The sequence below is a fragment of the Colobus angolensis genome, unplaced genomic scaffold, assembly GCF_000951035.1.
Source record: "Colobus angolensis palliatus isolate OR3802 unplaced genomic scaffold, Cang.pa_1.0 Scaffold33, whole genome shotgun sequence".
NCBI classification, from domain to species: domain Eukaryota; kingdom Metazoa; phylum Chordata; class Mammalia; order Primates; family Cercopithecidae; genus Colobus; species Colobus angolensis.
The window spans coordinates 6,288,012-6,308,996 of NW_012116599.1; the positions used below are offsets into that span (position 1 = coordinate 6,288,012).

The following is a 20,985-nucleotide window of genomic DNA, read 5'->3' on the forward strand; positions in this document are numbered from 1 at the left end:
GATCCTTTATACTAGTAATTCTTAAAAGGTAGAAAAGCAGTTTTTGCCTCTCTGTGACTTCTCTCTCAGAGTAATCCTTGCTTTGCAGGGTAGGGCCTGGGGGTGAAGGAAAGCCAAGATGGAATGCCTTGCAACTCCCCGACCCCCTGAAGTCCTCCCAGCCAGAATCCTAGCCAGCCAGATGGCTGGCCCTGGTAGGATAAAGTTGGAGAAGGTGTGGGTGCTTTTCTATTTACATAGAATACATTCTAAGATGAGAAAAATGAAATTTGGATTATTGTTACTTTTTTAAAAAAACTTGATTTTTAAAACTGATTTTTTTTCTTTTCTTTTCTTTTTGTTTTTCTTTTTTGGCTGTGACTGTGATAACAATTACCAAAATAGGTTGGGTATTTGAACATTACTTGGTACTATTCTCTATAGTATTCTATGCTATATAGATCTACAAATTGACTTGTCCTCAAGAAAACAGTTACAATTGATGTAGAATATAAGTTTTACATAGTGAGATTTTCTATATTTGAAATGTTTTAAAAATTCATGAATATTTTAACGTGTAATGGAAGTCACCAGATACCTTTCTTGGGAAAAACTATTCCTTATGCCGAGATGATGTCCTCCCTAATTTTTTGGTAGTCAAAGTGTCATATCTTACTAGTAGACAATTGGGGGTAACTTCTGGTCTCAGCTCTGATGCATAAAGATACTAGAAGTCATCATCGTCACAATAAAAAAAGCTGGACAAACTGAAAAATCAAATACTTTCCTTAGATCCCTCAGATAATTGAGGTCACAAGTCAAATCACCACCCCGAAATCTGAAAGGCTCATTTAAAGAATCAGCCAAGATCAACTTACTGGAAGCCACTAAAGGCAGTAACCAGTAGGGATGCTTAAATGGTAATTTTGGTGAGTTGCTGAGTCTGAGTGTAGACTAGCTTGAGAATTAAGAACTCTTTTCTGCAGACAAACTGGACCACAATTTCATTTTAAGGACAGAGCCTTGGGAGCTAGATTATTTTGATTAAAATCCCTGCTCATCTATAAAATGGTTAATAATAATACCTACTTTATAAAGTTTAGAGGATTGCATAAGGTAATCACGTAAAGTTTGAGAGCAGTTCTACAGATTAACTAGTAATGTGGTTGTATGTCACTTTGGCTGGTGGTTTGACTTTTTGTATTTTAGAATAACTATCAATCAGTAGCAAAATGGGATTTCTTTTTCAGTCATTAAAAAGTAGCTGTGATTTATTGAGTGATTACTGTATGCCCGGCATTATCTAAAAATCTCAGTGTTTTAGGTCATTTAGTTTGTATAAGAACTTTAGAATCAGGTTTAGCTATTATTACTACTCCATCTTACATGGTGGGAAACTGAGACATAGATTAAGTGACGTGGGCAAGGTCACATAGCTCTTAAAGCTAAAGCCAGTCAGTAGGACCAATTTAGGTTCCAGATTGTATGCTCTTAAGCTCCAATGTATAAGGAAAACACACCATTTGGAAGAGATGATGAAGGTTCCCTGGTGAATCCTGCTGGCACCGGTGGAGCGAGCATATGTGCAGGAAGCATTTGGGAGGTTAGTGAGCACTGGCATGGGCAGGGAGCCTGTCAGGAGGGAGTCAGGTCGGGAGCTGGCTTTGAGGATTGGGAAGGAATTGCATGGGTTGGTGGAGGCAGGTGTGTGTCTCAAGCTAAGGTGCCATGGTAGCATTGCCCTCAGGCTCTGCCCACATCCCCTTGCCCTTAGGGGACATTCCAGCAGGCTTCTAGCCTCCAGACCCTACATTTCTTTGATCAAGTGCTTTCTCTCGCCCCGATATCCTTTTTGCCTTCTGTGGTAACGTGGCAATGACAGAGAGTCAAGGCAGACTCCCTTGCCCTGTGGGCATAACACTGAGCCATATCTATATATCTATATCTATATCTATATCTATATCTATGTCTGTATCTATTTCTATATCTATATCTATTCCAGCTCTCAGAGTTCCCCAGTGAGATTAAGCTCCAGTCATTCACAGTGATAGCTCTTTTGAGAATATATATATATTTTCTGTCTCTCTACGTATATACGTGTAGGTATTTATTTATTTTTTTACATCTTGCCATTCCTGTCGTGCTTCCCTACTCCCCAGTCAGTGTATTGGTCACCTCCCAAATAAGTGACTTCCACAGGGACCCTTGTCTTAGAGTCTGCTTTTTGAGGAAGCCCAGACTAAAACAGTAATGCACAATAATAATAACAACAAAGAGCTTCATTTGTTAAGAGCATGCTAACTGAATCTTTACTGACCTGTCTTACGGATTGGGAAACAGACGGGGATTGATGAGATAATTTGCTCAGGGTATCTAACACAATGAATAGACTGGCCTAGTGGTCCTGAGTGGCTTGGTGCTCGTCAGCCATCTTAACCACCTCTTGGCACTGAGCAAACACCTAAAAGCAAACATGATCTGATTGGGAAACCAGTCGTAGGAGTGTAATAGAAAATAAAGTTAAATACTCAGTGTTTTAAGTTAAATTTCTGCGGTTTCAGAGAGGTCTTTTAGCAAGGGTCCTCTATCCTGCCATTACAAGAATGCACAAAGGGTTTCATTCTTTTTTTTTTTTTTTCATTCTTTTAAAACTGTTTGGGTTGGATTTATGGCATCAGAGTGACCCCAGTTAATATGGAGTTTTGAACTTGTTTTTCCCAGTTAGGAAAGTACAGAGAGGAGCAAAACCTAGCTGCCCTTCTAAGATGATGCCATCTTGGTCTCAAACGTGGATATGCAGGATTCTAAGTGGTGTCTATAGGGAAGATGACCTTACACTGTCCCCCTTTCCAGAAGTTCTAATCCATAGGAAATCTAAGACAGAGTGATTTTTAAGAGGCTCTGTGCACATGTGTGATTTTCTGGGGTCCCTTGTAGATTCCACTGAGATTGCGTGAAATCCACCCAGCAAATGGGCAACAGTAAATGAATAAAAGTGTTTGTATGCATAAAAGGACTCCTATTTGCTGCAGAATCTTCTGTGAGACTTCTTTGGTGATCACGAGAAAAGGAAAGCTGGGGTAGTTCCGTACGACTCTATTACATGTGTTTTTCTAAATCTACATCCTTAGTCACGCTAGGGAGTTGAAGCATTGTCTCCTGTCTGATTAGGAAATAAAGCAACTTAACTGCTTTGAAACAAGGAACAATAAATGTGCCCTATGCCTTTTTTTTTTTTTCTTTTTCTCTGAGCCTAATAACTCTGCCTCACCTGTGGAAGATGGTCAGTATGTTATTTGTTTTGAGTCCCGTTGATGACCTTGTTAACATTTAGCCTCTTCCAGGAAGGAAGAAGCTAAACTTTTTTCCATCAAGGAGAATGGATAAATTCCTCTCCATTTCTCTCTGTGTGTTTCCATGTCTTTTTCTCTATATATGTCTCTGCATTCGAGGGTGTGTGTGGGTTCCAAACACATTCCCCCCAAATGCAGAGACAATAGATGGAGAAAGATTTTCAGTCTTAAGACTAGAATTGAACTTCCTGAGCTCTGTGTGCAGCAGAGCAACTTGATGATCCAACTGAGCCTAAAGAAACCAGTTGTTCAGGAGGTTGATGACCTTGGATATCCAGGACCACACAACTAGGAGCCAAGTCAGGATGGGCAGAACCAGGACAGCTGGCAAAAGTAGAGGTGGAAGTGTCACCTCTCTGGGAAATAGTCCCTCCAGTTATTTTTTATCGTCTTTGCTTTTTTTAACCTCAAGTTTCCAAATTGCCTGGGGATCCCCTGCACCTCGCTCAGCACTACCAAGGCCTCATCTTTTCCTCTCACTTTGGCAAAAGTCTGTAGTCCCTTGGAATGAATTAATTGTGAATCCTATACCTTCGCTCTGTGTAATTTAGTTAAACTGACAGATGAGCCTTTTTGTTGTTGTTGCTATTGTTGTTGAAAGTAGTTTAGAGCATTTCCTAAATCTGCAGTTCCCTTCCTTAGCCTTTTGCCTTTACCTGAAACCAACACGCATGTAGTTCCTTTGGATATTTTACCCTCCACAGCCAGTCTTCAGTGTGGTAAAGCTTGGTGTTTGTTGTGGTGGTGGTGGCTTTTTGTTGGCTTCTTTTATCTTTTAGTTCTTCAGCTGTTCTATCCTTCTCCTCAGTGGCAAGGCCAGCACAGTTGCTGAAGTCTTCGGTTTAGCCATGTATACTTTCTACCCTGCCATATTTCCTCTTCAGTGAAATTTACCTCACCTTTCCATAAACAGTCGGAATCAATCTTACTGCCCCTTGAATTTTGTTGATTCCCTCGGATAGAACTTATTATCAAGACCTGACTTGCCAGTTTCTTTTGGTGATTCTATTTATTGCCTTGGACCTGCATTTCTGTGGCTTAGAATAGATGATAGTATCATTTGAAATCACTTTCCCATAGTTAATTTAAACTTCCATTTTTATAGCTGCCACCTTAGTTTTGACACAGTAATTTTTGTGTTTACAAAAATAAATGTTGTAAAAATGTGTGCAATGGCTCCAGAAATTCTGGTGACTCTAGAATACCTAAAGTGATGGTATAAGGATATGGTGGAGCCTTTGGCAAGTTATTAGGTCATGAAGGTGGACCCCTCATGAATTGGATTAGAGTCCTTATGAAAGGGACGCCAGAGAGCTCTCTTGCTCTCTTTCTACCATGTGAGTATGTAACAGAAAAACAGTTCACAACCCATAAGAGGGCCCTCAACAGAACCTAACCATTCTTGTACCCTGATGTCACACTTGCAACCGGCAGAACTGTGAGAAATAAATTTCTGTTGTTTGTAATCCTCCTGTCTATGGTACTTAGTTATAGCAGCCTGAACTAAGACAATTGCCAGAAACAATATCTAACTTAAAATTTATTGCTCTACCTTGTCTCTTTCAGTAAGATCTTATTTTTTAAATTTAATTAATCTTATTTTTAGAGACAGGGTCTCACTCTGTTGCCCACTATGATAGCTCACCACAGCCTCAAAGTCCTAGGCTCGAGTGATCCTCCTGCCTCAGCCTCCTAAGTACCTAGGATTATAGGTGTGTGCCACTGTACCTGGCTAATTTTTTATTTTTTTATTTTATTTTATTTTATTTTGTAGAGATGAGGTCTTGCTATGTTTCCCAGGCTGGTCTTGAATTCCTGGCCCCAAGCAATCTTCTTAAATTGGCCTTACAAAATGCTGGGATTATAGGCAAGAGCCACTGAGCCAAGCCTGCAGATTTTCTTTTCTCATTATTCACTTCTAATTAAATGTTACACTGCATATTACAGATGGAGATTGAGCTAAAATGAAGCATTGTTTTGGTCCCATTTAGTACTTTTTTTTTTTTTTTTGAGCTGGAGTCTCGCTCTGTCACCCAGGCTGGAGTGCAGTGGCGTGATCTCCTCTTACTGCAAGCTCCGTCTCCTGGGTTCATGCCATTCTCCTGCCTCAGCCTCCCCAAGTAGCTGGGACAACAGGCTCGTGTCACCACACCCGGCTTATTTTTGTATTTTTAGTAAAGATGGAGTTTCACCACATTGACCAGACTGGTCTCGAACCCCTGACCTCGTGATCCACCCGCCTCTGCCTCCCAAAGTGCTGGGATTACAGGCATGAGCCACCGCGCCTGGCCCATTTAGTACTTTTAAAACATTCAAACTTCAGCTTATCCTCCAGGAAGCATTTATGTGAAAGAAAAGTCACTGACATCTCTTCTAAAGGTTCCTGGTCTAGTGGCTTAAGTTAAAAAATATTGGCCATAAAGCAGAACATTGAACTATTTCCTGGCATGCCTCTAGATCACAGTCTAGAATTTTATAAGATTTTTATTTAACTACTTACAGCCATTTGAGGCATCTGTTACATGCTGTGAAAGTGCAGAATGTGGAACTTGGCTTTCTTGAGGCAGGCCAGCATGCTGGTGCTGCTCACAGGCGTAGGGTCCCCCAGAAGGGTCACAGTTGGGAGTCAGGAAACTGCAGGGCTTCACGGTGAGCAACACTGTCTGGTGGGAAGAGCTGAGTTTGAGTCCTTACACTCCAGCTTCTGGGCATCATCACCTTGGTTTCTTTATCTGTGTAATAAAAAAGTAGAATTTCTTTCTGTCTTTCATGGTTTCACACCAAAACTGCTGGAAGGACTTTCACTAAATTGAGCACAAGATGTAATCTGTGGGAGGCATGAGAAATTCACTTTCATCACCTCTTGTGGTGAGAGAGTCCATGTGACTGCCCATCTGTGGGAATGGCCTTGCTTATTAAGCACCTTGGACAGAGAAAGTGAAGGACTGAAATTTCAACATCCCCAAAAAGTCTGAAGGGCTGAAGCTCCATGGATGTACATCTCATGTGGGCAACTCTACGGAGCGTGTTTTAGAATGAGCAACTGGACAGTTAAGTGATTTTTCTTGGCAGGCGGTGGGTAGACCAGCTAGTAGATAAGGTGGAATTAATTTCGCCTGCACAGGATTGTGAGAATTAAGTGAAATGAAGCAAATTATATATAATTACTTTTAAACTATAATTGCATAAAAGTTATTGGGGGGTGTGTAAATATTATAAGACCTTGATTTCTGGGATGAATAGCTTGAAGTTGATCAGATAATGTTGATAAATATTTAATATCTGCTAATACTTATGTAGTACTTATGTTTCAGGCATTATTCTAAGTGTTTTACCTATGTTACTCATCAACAACTCTATGAGATGTTCTTTATTATTACTTAATATCTGTTTTATAAATGAGAAGACTGAGGTAGAGATTGATTAAGAACTTAACCTGAGGGCCGGGTGTGGTGGCTCACACCTGTAATCCCAGCACTTTAGGAGGCTGAGGCGGGTGGATCACCCAAGGTTAGGAGTTCAAAACCAGATTGGCCAACATGGCAAAACCCTGTCTCTACTAAAAAATACAAAAATTAGCTGGGTGTGCTGGTGTGCACCTGTAATCCCAGCTACTCAGGAGGCTGAGGCAGGATAATTGCTTAAACCTGGGAGGCGGAGATTGCAGTGAGCCAAGATCGCACCACTGCACACCAATGTGGGTGACAGAGTGAGACTCTGTTTCAAAAAAAAAGCACTTACCTAATGTCATGTAGCTCCCAAGCAATTAAGCAGGTTTTGAACCTAAATCATTTGACTCTAGAGTCCATTCCATTAATTATGACACTATTCATCGTTTTTTAAAAATCTGCTTAAAGATATTTTTTCCATAAAGAGTATCACTACCTGAGACACTGTGCAGTGTTTTAACCATGAATATAGAAAGCCATTGGGGTGGATTGAGGTGGGGGTACAACGTGGTGAAATTGGATTTTAAGCAAGTTGAGTCAGGTACTGTGTAAATAGACTAGGGGAAGAGTGTAAGGTGATAAAGGCCTGATTTCTGTTGAGATCTTTCAGCATATAACATACGTTCTTATTAATGGCTTATCTGTCTAGAACATTCTTCATGTGTCCGTTTAGTGGTCTTAAATCCCAGCTCCTCAGAGGTTACGTATTTTGCCTATACATGCCTTCCACATGGGTGGCATTGCTACTAAAGGCAGGCTATTATAAAGCACATCTGAACATTATCCCACTAAGGGATCAGAAATTTTGTATTCGTGTTCATCTGGGGAGATGGTGTATGAAGGAAAAAAGGAAGGAGGAGCTTTTATGTCTTAAGAACTCTAGGTTTGAGCTTGGGTGTGGTGGCTCACACCTGTAATCTCAATACTCTGGGAGGCCACAGTGGGAGGATTGCTTGAAGCAAGGAGCTCAAGAGCAGCCTGGACAATACAGCAAGACCCCATCTCTACAAAAAATACATATAAAAAAATAGCTGGGTGTGGTGACACTTGCCTGTAGTCCCAGCTCGGGAGGCTGCTGTGAGAGGACCACTTGAGCCTAGGAATTCAAGGCTGCTGTGAGCTATGATTGCACCACTGCACTCTAGCCTGGCAGCAGAATGAGACCCTGTCCCTAAAAAGCAAAAAAACCCTCTAGGTTTGATAAATTAAAGTCAGAAAGATATAGGCAGCTGTCATTAGAGAGCGAGTCGAATGGTTATGTCCAGCTGGGTGAGATGGTTTCTTAATATGGCTGGAACAATGGAGGGTGTGAAGTTGGAGAACCATCATATTAAAGATCTCAGTAGGCTTCAAAAGGAGGAAATGCTTGCGGTTCCCAATTGCTTCTGGAATGGAGTCTAAGTTGTAGATATTTCCATGAATAGATACTGGAATGCAATTATTGAGAGAGTGTCACAGTAGTCATAAAGACGAGATTCCCTAATGTAATTTGATTCTAGTTTTTATTTTTTATTCATGAAGTCAGTTTTCATTTATTTGATTGTCTTCATTTCTTTGTATCTCTGCCATTAATGTGAAGGAAGGAAACAGAGGTCCCTACTCTAATTCCCTCTGATTTTATCATTAATGTAGCTCTGGAAGCCATTTAACAGATTAGATAGCCGGAAAAAAATGTCATTTATGTGCAACTAGTCATCAAGTAATTATGCTGTCTAACTAAGGTTCCATACTATACCCCCAGGACTCCCTATTTACTAATCAACTCAGGTAGAATATGCATTCTGGTAAATTGAACATGGTGTAATGATGTGAAGCCATACCATCTGCTCTTATGTTAAATATTTAAATATTACATTTTAAAAGCACAATTTACATGTTATTCAAACAACTATGTTTTGCATATAGCAGAGCTTTTCAAAATGCATTCATGTATTTGAAAAGAGAAAACAGATTACTTTGTGAGTATTCAGTTAATAAATTCTTGTTTTTCACTAAATGCAAATATATATTATACCATTTTCTTATTTTCAAAACTATCTTGAAAATCTGCATTTTGTAACTGGATTCTCTTGGAACCTAAGGAAACTAAAGCTTTTAAGAAAAATAAAATTATGCTAAGTAGTTTTATTGGAAGAACAAAGAATTTTATTGTTATTATCTTAGACTAAAATGTTCTCATCCATTGGCTCTATAGTAACAATAACAAGTGGAGCAAACAATTTCATAAGTTTGGACTAGAAAAGCCGTGAATGAATAAGATTCCTGAGAGAGTTACAGGGGTTGGAAGAAAAGCTCCAGTTCAGTTTATTCACAGAGAAAGATGACTGTAATGAAACAAAATAAGAGAGAAAAAAATGCATCTAGTGTTTGTGTATATTTTGACCACATTAATGCACTATTTGTGATGCACAAATTTGCTGTCTAGCTCTTGTAATTAAAAAAGCAGAGGAAGTTTTTATGTTTAGTATAAATAATTTGCTATTTTCATAGCATTTTTGCTTTGTTTGCATTATTAAAACACACTAACCTTTTTTTTTTCTAAATAATTGCACAGAATTTGTAGTCAAATGTGTTGGCCTAAGCAATATCTTGCCATTGGAGTACATTCGCATTCCCTTCCAACATACTATATCACAGGGCAATGGTAGAGCTGCAGTCTTTGCGTTTTAACCAGGACAGTTTCTTTGTGGTTTCACCTTTCTTTCTGAAGATTTCTCTTGACCTGAGCTCGTTAAATAATTTTCTGTAGAAAGTGTGAGTGAATGTGTATGTGTGTGTGTGTTTGGGTACATGTGTGCTTGTGTGTGTGCCTGTGAACATGTGTGTGTTTGTATTGTATTTTAAGCAATGAAAATCTAAGCATTTTCTCAGTATCATGAGTCATTAGGGAAATGAAAATCAGTATTACTTCACATCCACCAGGATGGCTACAGTAAAAAAAGATGGATAAATACAAGCATTGTTGAGGATGTGGTGAAACTGGAACCCTTGTGCAGTGCTGAAGGGAATGTAAATGGTATAGAAATTTGGAAAACAATTTTGCAGTTACTCAGCAAGTTAAACATATAGTCACCATATGAGCCAGCAGTTTCACTCTTAGGTATATACCCCAGAGAACCGAAAACATATGTTCATAAAAATTGTACATGAATGTTTGTAGCAGTGTTACTCATTAGAGCCAAAAAGTGGAAGGAAATGTCCATCAGCTGATGAATGGATGAACAAAATGTGGTGTAATCATACAATGAAATACTATTTGACTATAAAAAGAAACAAAGTATTGATACTTGCTACAACATGGATGAACTATGAAATCATTATGCTAAGGGAAAGAAGCCAAATACAAAAGGCCATATGTTGTGTGACTTCATTTATATGAAATGTCCAGAATGGGCAAATTCATAGGGACAGAACGTATTAAAGATTAATTGTTGCCAGGCACTAGGTGGGAAGTGAGTGAGTGACTGCTAATGGGTATGGGGTCTCTCTTTGAAGTCATGAAAATTCTAGAACTAGATATACACAATCTCGTGAATATACTATAAAACACACACACTGAATTGTGCTCTTTAAGATTGAATTTTATGGTATGCGAGTTATATTTCAGCTTTTAAAGATGAATGCTAAATCCCAGTTATGCCTAGTGTTCCATTATTGGAATGCTAAGCTTATGGGAGTTATTTATATCCTACTGTTCAAGGTCATCGCCAAGGTCTAGTTTTTCACACACAAAAAATTGCAACCTCCAGTATAAATGGGTTAAGCATCTGGAAGGTCAGGTATTAGCAAAGTACTGAGTTTGAGTGATAAGAGGACTGTTGCCAAATGACTTGAACAAACCTAAATTTTCCCCTGTTTCTTAGAGCATATACTTCAAATATTCAAAACTGTTAAATGAAACTTACCAAAGGCATGAAAGTAGTGCTAATGATATAGCATTAATATATCTCAATTATATAGTGATAGACTTTTCTTGAATCTTAAAGGGGGAAAAAAACATACAATTTAAGAATATTTTGGTGAATAATTTTGGAATTTGTTATACTTTTAGTAATATGGAAGTCTCAATCTTCAGAACAGCGTTTGATTACTCCCATTAAGACTCTGTAGTTCCTGTCTTTCTTGTGAAATTAATTTTGTTGGTAGCAGATACCAAATTGGGAATAGAATTTATAACTGGTATATATTCTTGCAATTTAATGGTCTCAATTCTTATTGAACATTTAAATCTGGAAATTGAGATATATACTGCCTTAGTAAATGATAATGATGAAATATTTTCTGCTTTGTAAGTAGAATTGAAAATCACTGTAATTAGTTTCTTTTCCCTTTTTACTCCTTTCTCTCCCCCTTGAGACACATTGGTTTCCCAAGTTATGAATTCAGTTTCTTTTGTTTGTTCTAACTGCTTAGTCTTTCTTATTACATACCTGTTTAATTTTTAATTTCTCATTAAAAGTAAATATGGCTAATTTTCCTATCAATATTTCAAGAAACCTTCCATTTCTCTCTGCCACAACCTTGATATAGTACTATCTAGTCTGTATTATTACATAATTAAAATCCTTTTTTTTGGTCAAATAGTTCTGGCAAAGCAACTTATCAATACATTTTAAATGGATCAGAGATTTATTTCTGTAATGTTAAGATTAACGTTATAAATACTGTCATGGACCTAAAAATGCTAAGTGGAATAATATGTACAATGCTCTGGGAAAAGTTGTTAAAATTGCAGGAAACATACTTAAAGATGAACGTATCATAGGTATTCAGACCTTCTTAATCACTTTCATTTATCATATAATGTAGACACATTAAAAAAATACACTAATCTTGAGTCATTTGAGAAATACAATTGGCCCTCCATATCCGTGGATTCTGTATTCATGGATTCAACCAACTACAGATTGAAAATTTTTGGCAGGTGTAGGGTGGGAAATGGATGATTGCATCGGTGCTGAACATGTACAGACTTTTTTTTTCTTGTCATTATTCCCTAACAATACAATAAAACAACTATTTGCAAAGCATTTGTGTTGTATTAGGTATTATAAGTTACCTAGAGATTATTCAAAGTATATGGGAGGGTGTGCATAGGTTATATGCAAATACTACACTGTTTTATGTAAGGGACTTGAGCATCCATCGATTTTGGCATCTGTTGGAGGTCCTGGAACCAATCTTCCATGGATACCCAGGGACAAGTGCATTTACTAAGCATGGACCATATGCCTGTCACTGTGTATTTGTGGTGATCCTATGGTGGCTCTGGGTACTGTTGGTGATCAAAATGGATAAGGTTATTCCTGCCCTTGGTTGTTTATACTCCTGCCCTTTAGTGTGTGCAGGAGACAGTAGGGATAGAGGAGAAGTGAACAGCAGAGAAACGGGTTGAAAGGAGGAGTGAAGCCTCAGGAAAGCAAAGTGTCCCATGGAAGCAGGAGCAGTCAACAGTGGAGAGCTGGGAGGTGTGAAGGGATGCAGACACAAAGACACCTTTTCATCTGGCCACAAGTAACTTAGGAAAGTGCAATCAGAGCCTGGGACACAGTGTAAAGTAAGACTGGGAATTCTGTCATTTTATCTATATTCTTCATTACTAATGATTGTAATTGAGGGGCAAGTTTTTCTTGAGCAAAGATGTAATTAGTTTTGATTTTCTGCTACATAAAGCCCAGCATCATAAGACACTCTTGGCAATGATATTGAAGGGTTTATTTTGTCATTTCTTGTAAGCTGATTATTTACTGATCAATGATCAAGGCCAGTTTTTTCATTGTTCCTATTAAAGATAATAATGTTTGATATATATAATATACATATTTATGTGTATGTGTGCACATGTGTACACACATGTTGATAAATTTAGGAGAATTACAAAAAAGTCACAGTAGGAAAAGATTTGAAAATTGACTTGAGTTCTAATGTGAAAAATATAGGTCATTTATCTAGAGTTATTTGGGAGCATTTCATTTTAAATTTCATTAAATTCTCTAGTTCATAAGAATGCTACAGAGCTGCAATAGTAACAATATAGAAACTTCGTTGTGCTAATACATGGGGTTGTGCCAATAATGTGTGTGTGCATGCATGTGTAGGTATATGGCTAATTGTATGTGTGTGTGTGTATGCACACACACATTTGAGTCTTTTTGGGATGTTACCATTTGCAAAGGAATTAATTCTCACATAAGTAAGTTTACTTTATAGAAATGAAAGTAGTAGCTACTGTTTATTCTGCAGCTCTTTTGTTCCAAGCATGTTACAGTAATCCTGGGAAGGAGGTTTTATGATTCTTAAAGTGAAGAAATTGAAGTTCAGAAAGTTTAAATGATTTGCCCCAAGTCACAGAGCTGGAAGATAGGAGAATCCTACCTTTTTTTTTTTTTTTTTTTTTACTGTAAAGCTCATGCATTGTCCAGTGTGCAGTTGGAGTCCTTAGGGTATAAGAATGAGTTATCTGTTTGGTTGGGGGCCAATTAATCTCCATAGAGAAAACAGAAACCATTAGATGAGAACTTTTTCAACATTTTGCACCTAATCTATTTAATATCTATAGCTACACCTATTTTTCTTTTCTTTCTGTTAAGAGGAAAAGGCTCTTGCCTCCAAGCACTTCATCCTTTTTATTTATCTGTGTCTCTGCCTGCACCTCGTCCCTTACTAGCTTCTTCCCATGAGCATAAACCAATTTCTGCCTGTCTTAGTCTGTTTAGGGTTGCTATAAATACCTGAGTCTGAGTAATGTATAAAGAAAAGAGGTCTATTTAGCTCACAGTTCTTCTGGCTTAAAGTTCAAGATTGAGCATCTGGTGGGGGCCTCAGGCCACTTCCGTTTGCGGTGAAAGGTGAAGGGGAGCTAGCATGTGCAGAGATCATGTGGTGAGAGAGGAAGCAAGGGAGTGGGGAGGTGCCAGTCTCTTTTAACAATCAGCGCTGGCAGGAACTAATAAGAGTGAGAACTCACTCACCCCCTGACCCCAGGGAGGGCATTCATCTTTTCATGAGGGATACTCCCCCATGACCCACTCAAATACCTCCCATTAGGTTCTACTCCAATACTGGGGATCGGATTTCAACATGAGGCCAGGCTTAGTGGCTCCTTGCCTATAATCCCAGCACTTTGGGAGGCTGAGGCAGACATATCACCTGAGGTCAGGAGCTCAAGACCAGCCTGACCAACATGGTGACACCCAGTCTCTACTAAAAATAGCCGGGCATGGTGGCACATGCCTGTAATCCCAGCTACTTGGGAGGCTAAGGCATAAGAATCATTTGAACCCGGGAGGTGGAGGTTGCAGTGAGCCAAGATCATGCCATTGCACTTCAGCCTGGACTACAGAGTGAGAATCGGGCTCTAAACAAATAAATACACTCATTCGTTCATTCATTCAACATGAGGTTTTGGAGGGACAAACACCTAAACCATAGCACTCCCCAAAGGCAGTACCTTCTGTATTAGTTGTAATTGTTGCATAACAAACCACTCCAAAGCTCAGTGAAGTAAACCAAGTACCATTTATTTAGCTCACTGTTTTGTGGGTCAGCAAATTAGGCTGGGCTCAACTGGACTCGCTTGTATACCTGTGGTCAGTTAGACAGCTTCACCTCTGGAGTAGTAGCTGACCAGTGGCAAGGACCTTCAGGGTGACTGCAGTCTGTACCTTTCTTTCATTACTCAGCACACTGGCCTAACGTTCACATGGTTGCTTGAGAGGGTTTCAAGAGAGAAGCCTATAAATCATCTTGAGGGGTAGGCTGGGAGCTTGTGTAGTATCCCTTCCTCCACATTCTATTAGCCAAAGCATGTCACAATGCCAGCCCAGGTCCAGCGGGGTGGAGAAGCGGGCTAGTAAGCCATGGAACTTCTCATTGTCATTAACCCATGGGATCAACAATATCACCCTTGATTTGGGGTTAATGTTAGATCTCATAGTTCTCATAGTTAGATGACCACCTCAGGCTGCGTTTGTGCCTGTGCCCTGGGTTCCCTCTCTCACTGCAGTTAGAACATCATGTGGCCGCTGTTGGTTTATTTCTCGGTGGAAAGTGAGCCTCTTAAAACCAAGGACTGTGTATCAACCCAGGATTTGGCTTGTAGAGGAGGTAACAAAAAGCTGAACTTGTTGTGAAAGTAGACGTCAGACCATTGGTATCTGGCAGCATGGAAATTGAGATTCAAGATAATGTATGCTTGTGTCTTCAAACTTCTTGATGTTAAAAAACTTTGGAGCAAACTCATTCTAACATATCAAAATCAAATATTTCTTTGAAAAAAATGGAGGGGGTAAAGAATCCTGGCTAGGATTCTGAGTAGAAATCATTTAATGCTTGCACACTATCTTTGTAGGTTTTTCATGAGGTTACATGTTTGTTTATAAGGAAGTCAAGTTAATTTCGTGATGTGTTTGTCAGAGAAAACTGTCCGTTAACTGATGCATTGGGATTTGGGATAAAATTTCTATTCTAGAATGTAAAATGAAGGAAGGGTGTCAGTCAGCATCCTAGATATTACTCTAGAAGATGCTGAACATAAATATTTCTGTTAGAATGAGTAGTACCATTTACCTCATGGGAGTTTGTCTTGAAGTGAGTATGTCTTATATGTGTACTAATTCTTAATTGATGGTTTTTCGCATGCATTTTGTGTTTTAGGTTCAGCTGTCTATGTATCTCCCTAGATACCTAAAACTGACTACCTGACCACGTTTTCCCATTGCTGAGCTATTTCCCTCATATTTGGCCATGCAACGAAGATCAAGAGGGATAAATACTGGGCTTATTCTACTCCTTTCTCAAATCTTCAATGTTGGGATCAACAATATTCCACCTGTCACCCTAGCAACTTTGGCCCTCAACATCTGGTTCTTCTTGAACCCTCAGAAGCCACTGTACAGCTCCTGCCTTAGTGTGGAGAAGTGTTGCCAGCAAAAAGACTGGCAGCGTTTACTGCTCTCTCCCCTTCACCATGCTGATGATTGGCATTTGTATTTCAATATGGCATCCATGCTCTGGAAAGGAATACATCTAGAAAGAAGACTGGGAAGTAGATGGTTTGCCTATGTTATCACCACATTTTCTGTACTTACTGGAGTGGTATACCTGCTCTTGCAATTTGCTGTTGCCGAATTTATGGATGAACCTGACTTCAAAAGGAGCTGTGCTGTAGGTTTCTCAGGTAAGGGAGACAAAATTTTGAGGTTGCATGCATAAAGGAAGCAAGGGAGGTGTGGCTGCTGTCATTTTATGAAGTGTGGGTCCCTAGTTGGTGAGAGGAACCAAATTCTGAGTGGTTAATGGCTGCTGATGCTTTGCATCTTGAAGAGGAGGCTGGATGGAGCATGCAGGGACTAGTTTTTGCCATTTTGCATTATGCTGCATCATTCACTCCTAGACAGTCTGCACTAGGACCTGCTGGGAGGTGGTTTTGTAGAAGACATAGTATTGGAAATATGCACCAGCTCCATATGGTAGGGTCACAGAAAGACCCACAGATATATTTGTAATAGGGAGGTCTCAAAAAAGGTGAGTGTGCTTGCGAAGTAGGCTCAGTGTGTGCTGTCTCTGGTTACCAACTTGTCTGCACCTGGTTAGACAGAGCACGCTCATCTGCAACAAGTTACATGAGGCAGATTTAGTATTTACAGTTAGGCAGCAAGGGACAACAGGAGCCTAGGATTCATTGTGAGCCCGTCCTTCAAGGCTCAAAAAGCTGCCCAGGGCTGTTGGAGTCTTGACTGTGTGTGCTCCTTTCATGCAGAGAAGGAACCCCGAAGAGGCAGCCAGGTACAAACCTGGGAATCACATGAATCACTGGGCAAAGCTTTGAAAGACATCCTATTCGGGGAGAGGATTAGGCTGTTTCAGCTAGCCCCCCTTTTATCTCAGGGTGTTGAATTTCCAGCATATTTCCACAGTTATTCTTGAGAACCACAGGCGAGAAAGGAGGGGGAGAACTACATAGGTCCAAGTCCACCTGGAGAACTGTCCTGCATATGCCTCTGGATGATTTTGTTAATAAATGCACCACACCCTGGTATGGCATGCTGGCCCTGTTTTAGGAGCCATGATAGTCACTCTGCATAACCTAACCAATTTAATTTATACAGCAGATCCATGTGGAGATGGGATTGTCTTGATTTTATTTTATTATTTATTAATTTTTTTGAGACGGAGTCTCGCTCTGGCGCCAGGCTGGAGGGCAGTGGCGTGATCTCGGCTCACTGCAACCTCTGCCTCCCAGGTTCAAGCGATTCTCCTGCCTCAGCCTCCCGAGAAGGTGGGACTACAAGGCACGTGTCACCATGCCCAGCAAATTTTTGTATTTTTAGTAGAGACGGGATTTCACCATGCTGGCCAGGATGGTCTCTATCTCTTGACCTTGTGATCCACCCACCTTGGCCTCCCAAAGTGCTGGGATTACAGGCGTGAGCCACTGTGCCCGGCCTTGATTTTATTTTACTTTTTTTACTTTTAATTTTTTTTTTCTAATCACCTGCGGACTGTTGAGGGATTGTCCTGATTTTATAGATGAGGAAGCCAAGACCCAGAGAAGTGAAGTCACTAGCACAAGGTTACCCAGCTAGGAAGCAATGGAGCTGGGATTTGAACCCAGTCTACGTATTAGCTGTATGATGCATTGTCTCTCACCTTCTTCGTCACTAGTTCCTTTTTACAGATATTTCATGGGACCAAAATTTCCAGCAGTATTTAAATTAGGTGTTCTAAATATTAGAATGTGAAGGGGAGGAGAGAAGTAGTCCTGAAACAAGGAAATCTAATCCTTCCTTCTGCTTTTCCTGACATCCTTCCCCTTTCCTTCCAAGATGTATCCTTATGCATCTAATTGTGGGAGAAGAAAGAATATATGCCCTGCCTTCAACATGTTTTTCTATAGAGGTTAGAAAAATACAAATTACTGGTATTTTTTATTGAGTTAAAATTTATATAGCATAGCTGTTTTATAGTGTACAGTTCACTGGCATTTAATACCAATGATTGTATTGTATTTACATGTTAGGTATTATGTATTTAGTAGCATACTGAACACCAATATGAACTTCTGTATTTAGAAACATCAAAGGCGTGACTGCCTTTAACGTTGTCTGTTTACCGAACGCAGGACTTTAAGGAATAGGGTATGTTTTAAAGCACAAAGTTGGATGTAATCGAATAATCATTTTCACTTTTAATTGGCTTTCTTTGTAAATATTGATACTCCTACTTTTGGATTGTTAATATTTGCATGTTCTTCATTTTCTTTTAGGAGTTTTGTTTGCTTTGAAAGTTCTTAACAACCATTATTGCCCTGGAGGCTTTGTCAACATTTTGGGCTTTCCTGTACCGAACAGATTTGCTTGTTGGGTCGAACTTGTGGCTATTCATTTATTCTCACCAGGGTAAGTGTTTTCTTTTAGGGAATACAGTTGAAGAACCTGATGTTCCATGGAGAAAAAAATTGCAATAATAACGAGGAAACCACTTGTTTTCCACAGTGAGGTTTATTCTTTATCTATTAGGACAGAATCAAGCTTAATGGTTTTAATGTCAGACATCTCTGGGTTTAAATCTTGTTAACTATTGAGCTGTATAATTGTGGGTTACTTGTCCTAACTGAGTTGCAGATTCCTCGTTTTTTGACTAGGAGAAACTTACACAGATTTGAGGATCAATATTAACTGGCCAATCAGCTGGTTAATTCTGAAAGCAATATTCCAAAGAAGCACATAGAAACCATATAACTATAAAGATTAAAAAGCTATAGGGTATGTTGATCTAATACTTTTTTTTTTTGTCTGTCTGTTTCTGAGACGGAGTCTCACTCTGTTACCCAGGTTGGAGTGCAGTGGCGTGATCTCAGCTCAGTGCAACCTCCACCTCCCCGGTTCAAGCAGTTCTCCCGCCTCAGCCTCCCAAGTAGCTGGGATTACAGCTCCCGCCACCACGCCCAGTTAATTTTTGTATTTTTAGTAGAGACAGGGTTTCACCATGTTGACCAGTATGGTCTCCATCTCTTGACCTCATGATCCGCCCACCTTGGCCTCCCAAAGTGCTGAGATTACAGGCATGAGCCACCACGCCCAGCAGATCTAATGCTTTTAAGCCATTTTAGCTGTCAATTGTCTTGGTAATAGAACTTTTTACACAAAAGGCTTTACTTGACACTCAGAATGTGAACTGGATCAGCTCTGAAGTCTTTTGGGTTGAGAGGTGGCATGGGGCCCCTTTCACCGTACTCCCATGTTGCTGTGGCTTCCTCAGAGGAGGCACCTCCACAAAACCCTAGAGCTCCAGGAAGTGCAGTTTCAGAACTGCTGATCTAGATAATTTTTTCCCTTACAGAGAAGGACTTGGAAATTCGGAAGGTTAAGAGATTTGTCAACAAACAGTTTGTGGTAGACACCAGCCTCATGAGGATTCAGGCCCCCGACTCCTGTCTGGGGCTCCTGCCTATTCATGCTGCACTTTCTTCCTTTGGTTCCTTTCTCTGCTTTTTGTTTAGAAAAAGGAGGATAAGTTGTGTTATTTGTCCGCCTCTTCCACCAGCTTCACTTTCCTTAATCTGTCTTGTACAACTGGAAATACATGATGTTTGTTTTTACTGTGGGACTGGACGTTGGCGAAGGGTGAAATTCAGGAAGGTTCAGAAAGAAGGAAGATTTCTGTTTGCTACTGTTCTTTACAGACAGTTTTTATTTTGGTTTTGATTTGTGTGACCGTGCTGGGTGTCTTACCTTATGCGAGAGTATTCTCATTGGGCTGTGTGTCAGCCCGGTAACTCCGGGTCCTTCTTTAATGCTAATTTCCCATCACGGGCAGCCCCTGGCAGCTGGCCTATAAATGGCAGTGATGTGGCCCCTGAGTACCACTCATTTACAATTGCATTGCTACTTTTGACAGTTCCACGAAGAAAGTCTAACAAAATCTTCAAAGTTTTCTTTGAAAAAGCATCCAGTAATGTCTGTCCCTTATCTGAACAGCCCTCTCTATACCTTGTCACTCACTGCTCCTCTGACTTGCTTGATGTGACTTGGTTCTCTGTGTCAATGATAGGCTCTTGTATGTGACTGGCAACACCCAGCATTCATATGAAAATCACTCCCTCTGCTATTTGAACTTTTATCCTGTGATGAATCCGTTGAATAACAGTGCATTTGATATTCTTATGCAACTATTTCTGAAGAGGTTTTTATGCATTTCACTTTTTAGGGTTCCCCCCAACTTACATGGAAAAGGCATGGTTGCGTTTTTGTGTCATATGCATATTCTCTGTGGAGGGACCGGGTAATTCTGAGCTTGGGAAGTAAATGAAATTTCCTGTCTTTGAACTTGAAGTCTTTTGATTTTTAAGATTTGACTGCTTTGAATGATAAACTTCTAATATACAAGCATCTACTTATGCATGTATCCAAATAAAGACTACACTAAACACCGGTCCAGGAAACCTAAGCAGTGAATGCTTCTTTGAGACGGATCTTGGAAGAATGGGTGAAACTGGAGCTCTCTTTGCAATGCATTGTTATTTGCCTGATGGTTGTCAATTAGAATTTTCATTGGGAAAACACTGTAAATCTTTACAACAAAGCTTGCTTTATTGCAAGACTGTATGGGCTGCCCTTTGGGAGGAAAAAAAAATCTGCCAAAGCAAACATTTGGTGGACCTCTGTGTTTTATGAAAGCCACGGAATTAGTAATTTCCGTGGTTACAGTTACAGAGTTTTATGAAGGAAAGCCACTCCAAATAGGCATTGTGAGGAGTATGAGGGGTGTGGACTTGATGCCAGACTGAAGCAATCTCACTCATTCATGTGGTGCTTTTGCTTCTCACAGTCTCTGTGTGTACTTACTTCAGAGGTTGCTCTGCTTCACACATGGCTTTCCATTTTCCTTCATGTCCTGGGACCCTGATAGGTGATAGTGTCTGAAGAGGCGTCCAAGGAGGGAGATGTGCAGTCCACCTCTGGTGCCTCCTTCCTAGACTGGGCTCCTGTTCCTTCCCACCTCCTACCCCCAAGATTCTGTTGATGGAAAGAAGGGGGATATGTTCCCTGGTTTTACCTTCTAGCCAGATTATGGACCTCTGTGTGTTCTCACCTGAGCCTTAGGCCATCTAGACAGAAAACCAAAGTGGAGAATCATGAACATCACCCAGAGTAAAAGAGCCACTCAGCAACTGTGCTAGAGGAGAGCGGTTGAATGTGAGG

At 40.0% G+C, this 20,985-nt stretch overlaps 1 protein-coding gene across 1 annotated transcript in view; it reads left to right on the forward strand.

Annotated features, from left to right (window-relative positions):
- The window catches only part of RHBDD1 (rhomboid domain containing 1), a 155,284-nt gene that overhangs the window by 12,253 nt on the left and 122,046 nt on the right, over positions 1-20,985 (forward strand). Inside the window, exons 2-3 of the mRNA XM_011951930.1 lie at positions 15,437-15,959; positions 18,048-18,180. Of these exons, the coding sequence (XP_011807320.1) occupies positions 15,527-15,959; positions 18,048-18,180 (566 nt within the window). The 5' untranslated portion in view covers positions 15,437-15,526. The remainder of the gene's footprint in view (positions 1-15,436; positions 15,960-18,047; positions 18,181-20,985) is intronic.